The sequence below is a fragment of the Elaeis guineensis genome, chromosome 2 (assembly GCF_000442705.2).
Source record: "Elaeis guineensis isolate ETL-2024a chromosome 2, EG11, whole genome shotgun sequence".
NCBI lineage: Eukaryota > Viridiplantae > Streptophyta > Magnoliopsida > Arecales > Arecaceae > Elaeis > Elaeis guineensis.
In genome coordinates, this window is record NC_025994.2 from 122,654,386 (window position 1) to 122,664,138 (window position 9,753).

The window sequence follows — 9,753 nt, forward strand, 5'->3', positions numbered from 1 at the left end:
TACTTAGTACTATATTTACAAATCAATAGACTCTAGAGTCTTCAATTATTACTTGCAAAGAGAGTGGAATGGACGCTTCTTGTGTGCATTATCGTATGTCGAGAATGTTGTGAGAATAGTTATGGAGAAACTATGAGTTGGACCATCTCCATGTCATATCAATCTAATTATAAAATAATATATGGATAAAAAATATAAATATATAATGATACGTGCTGCTTCATGATTAGACTGATCCCTCGGTGGACAAGGGTCAACTAAAAATTTCATGCGTCGTCGTTTGTCTCACAATCACATTCGATGCATTGCCACACGCCAACGACAACACGAGAAGAATCACATGCATATCACGTGCCCCGACTTGGTTATCGGGGAGTGTTGCCACACCCAAGCGTGTCAATTTGAGGGCACCCAAAAATTGACCATTTTCGAAACCTTACCAATCCCAACCGCGAAAGGTCCCTCCATTCCCACCATCCGATGCTACCGCGTCCCAGTGTAGTTCGACGTGTCAATTCCTCGTCCTAGGACGTTGCTTCCTTCATGGCCAAAGAAACGTTAGTCCTAACCCTAACCCTAATTTCCTAGGCGAAAAGGGACGGGGGCTTCTTGATGCCGAGCTAAGGACGGGGGAGGAGAGAAGAGATCTGAGGAACGGAAGAGAAGGAAGAAAGAAGGCGATGGGTGCTCCGAAGCAGAAGTGGACGTCGGAAGAGGAGGAGGCTTTGAGGGCCGGCGTCGACAAGCACGGCGCCGGCAAGTGGCGGACAATCCAGAAGGACCCCGAGTTCAGCCACTGCCTCGCCACTCGCTCCAACATCGATCTTAAGGTCAGTAAGATCCCTCGCTTCGATTACTTCTTTTCTCTCTCTAGTTTAGGGGAATCCGACATGATTCTTCGTCGATTTCTTCGATTCACGCGAGCTGGACTTGTGCTTAGCTAGGTTTTTGCGGTGCTTTGGTGTAACTTTGTTCTGTTTTGCCAAAAAATCTCATCAGGTTACATGATATTCCTTCCGTGTTTCATGCTGATGAAGATTTGGTGTCTTTCAGAATAAAATTTGACTTTTGGGCTGGGGGATCTGGAAAAAAAATACAAGAAAAAGAATACTTTTTTGCTTTCGTTCTTGTTTGGAACTTGAATTTTTGAAGCAATGCGCCTGAAAGTATGATTTCTTTTTTTTTTTTTTTTGGTTAGGGAGGATTGGTTAGAGAGGACTGAGATGGATGAAACAGAAGAGTATAGATGATCCAATTGGCTTACAATGTAACTGGCATGGGCATAAACGAAGCATTGAAAGAGGAGAAGCCACGTAGACATCCAGTGTACCTTATAACGGCTAGATCATGGGCATCTCAGATGGTCTTTAAAAATTCTATTCACAAAACTTCAAGTATTTATAACAAAAAAGAATCTAGTTCTAGCTTCATTAGATACTACATCTACCTGTCCTATTCAGTTGGTAGCTTAGTTTGAGCAGTTTAAGGCTTGCACTGATTAGGCTGATAAATATAGAGTTAGCTGATGTAAAGGATTGGAGATCATATGTGATACCAAAAAATCTCCCTAGTAGTGGAAACAAACTTTAATCATAGTCCTGGTGCATAATTTCCTGACAAATGGTACGCTTTGCATTTGTCAAAGAGCAGTAATAGAACTGGAACGGACAGTCCTTTTTCTTATCCAATATGCACAGGTTGGTATCATTGTAACTTAAGCAATTCTTCTTTCGTGTATTGCTCCCATTCACTAATGATGGGTACATTAGCTCTCGATGGCTGTACCCAACACCTATTTTCCATATTATGCTATTTTTAGGTTGTCACATTGTTCCGTCTCTTAGCTATGTGACTATTATGCTGTTAGAGTTCCTGTTATTCATCAAGAGTGATAATGCTAAGCACAGGTTTGATTAGATATTCATGTTATGTGAAAAATAATGAACACATGATTATGCCAAATCTCATCACAAATGTTGAGTATATAATATTTATCTTGTATTTATTTATTCTAATTCTTCTGGTTTATCCACCTATTAATTTATTTGTATACACACATTCAGGACAAATGGAGGAATATGAGTGTTAGTGCCAGTGGCCATGGATCTCGGGACAAGATAAGGACACCAAAAGTAAAAGGTCTGCCTGCTATTCCGTTGTCAAACTCTCAGACCCCCACTATTTCTGCCCCAAAAAAGAATGATGCAGCACAAGCAACGGTGGATTCTACAAAGAACTCACAAGATGGGAAGAATCCTCCTCGGTATATCATGCTTTGTTTTTGAACTTATGCATTTTCACTATTATTACTACTTGCAAATATTATCTTGTTAATTTATGGAAAACATTGTATCAAACTTTGAGCCATCAGCAACATCTTTGAGTTACTGTCTCTGTTTTTTTTTTTTTAAAATAAAAGTTCATCCTAGGACAAAATCTAATAATTGAGATCAGATATGAAATGCACACATTTATCATTGTAAATTAAAGGGAAATTACCAGCTTTTATGCTTTGAAGTCATAGATCAATTGCAAGGTTCATTATTAGGTAAGTTTCAGGTAGTGACTCACTCCAGCTTTGTTTATAAATCTCTTGTTGCAATGTTGCTAAATCTACAATAGAGCTTCAGAAACAGGGAAAAAGATTTCTTTAAAAAAAAGTGAAACAATGAGTTAAGCTATGGTTGTTGTCATTTACAGTAATGAGTAACAGATTTTTTTTTTTTTTTTTTTTGTTGAGACTTTGTGCTTTTGATAATGTAGTTTTGAAAGCTAGTACCGAGTAGTTTATCCAGAACCAAGTAATAACACAGGTCCCATATATCAGCACGGTCCATTTTCATTTGCCTTGGTTCCCTTTTGTCTTTCTTCAGACATGATTCCTTATATGACAATGAATGAATTGCGGGACCTTGATATCTGTTAACAGCAAGTATGAATATGTTGCATTTTCATTATTTAGACATGTCATACATATTTTGAAGGTAACCATCTGTTGCATGGTTTTTGTGAGTTTTTTCACCATCTTGCACATTTTCTTCATAGTTCTGCCACCATTCTTGTATCTGGACTTAAGAGGGAATTTATTCTTACAATTTGTTAGTTTGATTTGGGTCCATTAGGTACACTGCAATGATAATCGAAGCACTTATGGAAATGCAAGAGCCACATGGTTCAGAAATTGGTGCAATTTTTAGCTTTATCGAGGTCAGCAAGCATGCTTTCATCAATACTATGTTAGTTAGTGAAACATGTATTTCATTTTTGTTTTTTTCCTTTTTTCTTTTTCTCTTTCCTTTTTTCTTTTTTTGGAGTGGAGCAATAGGATCATGATCTTATATGTCTCCTTGTTATATCTGCTATGCTGATACGAGTCATATGAACAAAAACAATTAAAAGCATATTAATGCTGTCCCTAGTTTGTAATATAAAAAGTGGATATCAATCCCCACTTCCATTAAGAAGACAAATTGAAATTTAATCACATGGAGGGTCTAATAGGCACAAAGCATAAACTTGCATCATCTTATCCGGCTCATTTTCATGGATCTTACTCTGCCAATGGTGTTCATCCCTAATTTCAGATTCCCCAAAACACAAAGTGTATTCAATTATCTCCCTTTCAGATCTCTTCCAATCGTTCCATGCTATCTCCTGGTTGCTATTTGGCTTCTGATAAATCCACAAGTTTGAGTTTAAGACATCCTCCTTGCAGAGATTATTTATAGGGATGGCAATGCTTAATCCATTTAACCTGCTTAGCTTGATTAAACCTGTTGTAGGTTGTGTTGGGTAACCTATTTAATAAAATGGTTAGGTTGGGTCTAGATTTTTTATTTATTTAATAAAAAGTTCGGATCCGGGTTGAGAGATTTTGACCTCACCTTCATCCAACCGAACCCAACATAATTGTCTCCCCTAATGATTTATCATGAGAATATGCATCTTTGGGACCATGCCCACTGGGGAATATATCTATTGTATTTTGAGTGATATATATTGTATTTTGAGTGATATCTATGGGTAATATATCTATTGTATTTCGAGTGATATAAATGCATAGGACATTACTTTTGTCAAGACTATATATTATTGATATTAATTCCTCTAGCAATAATAGGGTCATGGCTTAACCCCTTTTCTTCCATTGAGATAAGGAATATTTTGCTCATGTTAATTTGAAACTTGGATCTCTAACATTTTTTTGCTTGTTTACCTTCACCTATATTATGTACAAATGGAATCTTTTTTGTTTTCCTTTCCTTTTGTGTCTGACATAGAGAAGCTTAGAATAACATTGGAGGTGGCTATAAATTGGAGTATTTGGTGGATGAGGATCAGTAAAGCCAACCTCAAATTGTTAGAAGTTTGGATGATTGTGGTTTTTTTTCCTTTCATGTCTAAATAAGAAATCCAATCTTGAGAACTAGTTATACCATTGAATCCATAAACTTTTGCCTAATACTAGTAGAAATAATAATGTCTCATGGAAAATCCTAAAAATAAGAGATTTTATAGATTTTCAGAAAATAATTTGGTTTTCATATTGCATGTTTTGTGCTTAATATCTGTATTCCCTAATGGTACATACACCTTGTCGCAATATGATTTTTTTTTTAATGTATTTATTTGCCTTTGTTGATATCATTTGCTGGTTCAAAAATCACATTGTTTTTTGGTATGAATTCCATAGGTTAGTAAACTTGAATTTTTGAAGTGGTTGATAATGTCCAACTATGCATGACAAAGAAAATCGTGACACTTTGATGAATGGATCATGTTGTCAGTACTTTGCCTTGGCCATGCATCTTGCTTGAGAAAGTTTGAGTTAGATGTATTACTATATTTTATTAAGTATTTTAGACATCACCTTTTTTTTTTTGAAAAAAGGCAGCATCCATGATCAAGATGATTGGTATCCTTTTTAATTTAAATGAGTCAACCTGCTATTTTAGTGTTTCAATCATTTTAATTTAGTTATTATCTAATCATTTGAAAATCATTTATTAGAAATCTCCATGTGTGCACCCCTCTATAACAGCAAGTTGAGTGTTTTGGGATGAACCATTCTCATACCTTACTCTTGCTGAATCCATGCTCTGATATGCTCAATTTAACTGATTTTCCTATTGTGGACAGTTCACATTGCCTTTCTTAAATAAAAATCTTTTAATTTGTCATATTGAAAACAATAAAGCTAGTTGATGCTTTATGTTTGATCCCAGGTGAGCATGCTTTTTCTGGTAAAGCAAACCAATACACACTCCATCGCATCAACTTTAAACTATATAGACTGGCATCAAAATGACAATATTAAGAAACTATCTTGTACAAATCATGCTTTTGCTGGTAAAGGAAAGAAACATACACTCCATCACAACAAGTTTAAACTATAGACTGATATTGAAATGGCAAAATTAAGGAAAGTGTGTTGAGTTGAAAACCTTTTGTTGAATGACTATTTCTTTCCTCTATATCTTTGACCATAGTCTGACCACTATGTGATAATATAGAATGGTTTTGATTGATGACATAGAACGGTTTTAATTAGTGCTATTTGCTATTCAAATAATGGCCTAAATATAGGGTCTGCAATGTGTGAAGACATGAACTATAACTGATAGTTGAAAGATAATTGTATTTTCAATTTAGTTTTTACCATAAAGTTGTTTTACTCATTTTTTAGTAATGTGGTGATAATGCTCCACCACCAGGCTTTGAACCCTGGACCTCTCCAAAAGCAGGTTATTAGGAAAGGTTACCATTGGACCCAAGTCCTGTTGGCACCATAAAGTATTGTTGGAATGTCAAAAATAGCTCCCTTAGTGATGCTTCTCAGACAGCTTTCATGCTTATCTGCTTTGCAACATTTGCTGAGACATTGTTCATTATCCTTATGCTATACACTATAAAAATGAAATTTGTATCCTCTGATTTACATAGTGAATCTGTGATGAGTGGAAGATGACTTATTTTCTCTGAAATGCATATATACATTCACATCTATGAGGCATGTGCCAGTTCAGTGAAATTTTATTCTCTTCACATGCTTTACGCATCATGTTACCTTCAGCATCAGTTCCACCTTTTCTTTGGTAGATTTCCTATTGCAATTAATTCACTTTTACAGTCCCAATTATTTAGAGCTCAGAACTGGTAAAGATGCCTGTGAATAGAATATTCAACCTATTAGTCCTGTGGATGCCTAGATATGTAATCAAACCAGTTAACATTAAAGTCCCTGCACTTGCATGTGACTGTTAAACATTAGGGTTCGGATAACCTTGCAGATTTGGTATGAGAAATTCAGGTACTTTTACATGTAGGAATAGCAATGTTCGTTAATTGCATGTGAAGAAACTAAGTATCACTTTTCATATATCTAAGACCTTGCTATTAGAATATCCATGAAATATATATTCTGAGTAATAAGGTTGTCATGAAGTTATGCTAAGTAATGTGGGTGTGTTTCTATATTTATTATACTTAATTCGTCTCTTTGATATTTATGCAGCAACAACACAATGTACCACAGAATTTTAGGAGGTTGCTTAGCTCAAAGTTAAGACGGCTTGTTGCGCAGAATAAAATAGAAAAGGTGAGTACCATTTTCCACCAGATGGTGATACTAAATGATGATACTTTTTCTTAGAGAAATGATTTAATGATGCTACTTGTGTAAATATGATGTTTTGCCTTTCTTTGTAGTTCTGGAACTGCTAGGTATCTTGCAAAGAATATGTAATTCCATAAGTCAAGGTTTCACTGCAACAGATCTGTAGTTTTGTTTTAACATATAAGTTTGTATATTCTTGCCACTTGTCCTAAAGCACGCACTCTATCATTTGAAATTACATATGTATTTTTGTGGCTATGTGGTAGAGTTATAACAGCTAAGATTCTTGAAAGTTCAATGGTACACAATAAGGGCAAAAGATCTAATTGATGCAACCAAGGGCATTTTTTTTTATCTCTTATCCTTGTAGATACTTCTGCTGTTTCTTGCAACCGCTGTACACATGATACATGCACATGCTGTCTTAATGGGACCGGGACAAGGGTGGGACACTAAAACTGGGAAAGAAGAAGAAGGAGAAAGGAAAGAAGAAGAAAATAGAAAAAAAGAAAGGAAGGAAAAAGAAGGAAAAGGAAAGTAAGAAAGGAAGAGAGAAGAAAAGAAAGAATGAAGAAGGAAAAGGAAAGAAACAAAGTAAGAAAGGGAGAAAAAAAGAAAGAAAGGAACAAAAGGAGGAAGAAAGAAAAGAAAGAAGAAGAAAGTAAGTGAGAAGAAAAGAAAGAAAGGAAAGAAGGAAGGCAAGAAAAGAAAAGGAAAGAAAGAAAGAAAATAAAAAAGAAAAGGAAGAAAACGGGGGAGAGAGAATACCTATCTGGACACTTGTCTAGAACGGCCACAGAGACAGGCAAGATAGCAGTGCGTCCCATTCAGTGGAGAAACCGGGATGCCCTCCTCATGCACACGTGTACATACCTGAATACACCTGTAACACCTCCCTCCCCTTACCGCAAAACAACCAGACAGTCACAGTGGGTGCCGATATTATTGGTTTCTTCTACTTGCCTTCTCACTTCCATTAAATCCTTCCTGAAAGTGGAACCAGCCCATCTTACTGTTATAAGTTATTTAGTAGACCAGTTACTGAATCTTGACTGATTATCTTGTTAAATTTTTATTTTGGTCTTTAGTTGGGAAGCACATTTCTTGTGACACCAGGTAGTGCACAGACAGACAGGGATGCGCGCGCGCGCACCCAGAGAGATAGATTCTTTTCTTTTTCTTTTCCCTTTTTTTCAGAAAGGGATGCGTGTGCACACACCCAGAGAGAGAGAGAGAGAGAGAGAGATTCATTTCTTTTTCTGTTCCCTTTTTTTCAGAAAAATAGTGGGAATGCCATTTATCAAGTTTTGAACCTGAACTTCCCAGATTATGAGCTAAAGGGAAGGATGCCCAGCCATCAGACACAAGTTGGGCTTCTTTAAATTACAAAAATTAGGAAATAGGTCGGTTGAAGGAATAAAGCATGTAGGCATATGGATGCACTAACATGAGCATAAGCAAAAAATAACTACCCATTCAGATTCTACCAAATGGTCATACTGTGAAATCATGAAATGCAGGTCCAAAAAGGATACAGACTCAAAGATTCCTCGTTTGCAACCAAAACCCCTACCCCAAAACAAAAGGACCCAGTAAACCGCTTGAAGCTGCCCCAAAACTCTGGATCATGCAATGCTATAAACCTTATCGAGGATGCAGCAATAACTGCTGCTTATAAAATTGCAGATGCAGAGGCCAAATCATTTCTTGCATCTGAAGCAATGAAGGAAGCGGAGAAGATATCCAAGATGGCTGAAGAGACAGATTCATTGCTGCTGTTAGCAAAGGAGATCTTTGAGAGATGTAAATAGAGATAATTGATTTTTGTCTCTTTTATTTGTTTCTTCATATATGTGCCTCTTCTTTCAAAACTGATGAGGTTTTGTTTTACACTGCAGGTGCACGTGGTGAAATCATGACCATGGCTTAAGCTGCATGACAGAATTATGGATGGTACCCTCAGGATCTGCCCTTGATCGATTAAACTTTTGTACATGAAACTTGCTTTTCTTAGTGGTCATTGGAAGCATAGAATTAACTTCTTGTGGTAAGAGATACTAAACAGGAACATAACTGGATCACCCTGTCAGGAATGTATGATAAAGCTTCTTTGTATAAATATGCTCTTTTTGTCAGATGACCACCAGAATCACTTGTTGCGTTGTTCGGTGAGGGGCAATATATTCACCATCTTCATTCAAATAGCTTCTTTGTATAAATATGCCCTTTTTGTCAGATGACCACCAGAATCACCGGTTGCATTGTTCCGTGAGGGGCAATATATTCACCATCTTCATTGAAATAATTCTAGCTGTGCTGCTGCTGCTGTTATATATTCACCATCTTCATTCAAATAATTCTAGTTGTGCTGCTGCTGTTCATAATAGCAGCAGCGGCAGCAATCAGCAAACGAAGAAACAAATACCCTGAAACAGATACAGTTATGTTTGACAGCAAAGTGCGGTGCCTTCTTGATGGTTATGTTTGTAGCTGAAGCATCATAGAACATGTTTTGAGCAGAGACTCCTAGTCAATGGTTTGTCCAAAAACTAACTCAGATCCATCACCTTGGACGAAGGAAAGAGTGCAAAAGAAATTATTAGTACTTGCCTCCAGAAGGGTGATGGAGAGTGTGGGATCTTTGTTGAGAGTAGGATCCTTCTTTGATATGTGCGTGGGTGTGTATATAATCTGAAAGAAGAGAGTTGGTCAATACTAGTCTTCCCTCCCAACGACAGTAGATCTTTTCCAACTTGAGATCCTCTCGTTGATCCTGTTTACGAGTGGTTGCTGAAAATGGTTAGGGACGGTTCCTTTAATCAATTGACACTCCCAGATGGATGATAGCTACCTCTGCTGCTGCTACTTTTGGTTTATGCTCCGGCCAGGGATTGTCTCAAAAGTATACCAAATAATCTAACCTGAGCGATTTGTTGTTGTGATGCTTCACAGAACAAAATTGTCGTCTACAAATTAGAGCAGAACAATTTTCTCATCGTTGGTTCCTGCCCCTAGACCTGTAATTATCCAGCTCCTCAGTGGATAATATTATATAGAACACCCGCAGAAAGGATAAAAAAGGGAAGGAGATAGTGGATCTTCTTGTATTGAAACATAAGAGTGGTGAAATCAGTTTC

At 36.8% G+C, this 9,753-nt stretch overlaps 1 protein-coding gene across 1 annotated transcript; it reads left to right on the forward strand.

Moving 5' to 3' along the window:
• The first annotated feature begins 495 nt into the window (after positions 1-495).
• Positions 496-8,751, forward strand: LOC105036031 (single myb histone 4). Its single transcript, XM_010911796.4, has 6 exons — positions 496-830; positions 2,064-2,263; positions 3,123-3,207; positions 6,515-6,598; positions 8,137-8,419; positions 8,515-8,751. Exons 1-6 carry the CDS (start codon positions 681-683, stop codon positions 8,544-8,546), a joined length of 834 nt encoding a protein of 277 aa, XP_010910098.1. The 5' UTR covers positions 496-680; the 3' UTR covers positions 8,547-8,751.
• The last annotated feature ends 1,002 nt before the right edge of the window (positions 8,752-9,753 follow it).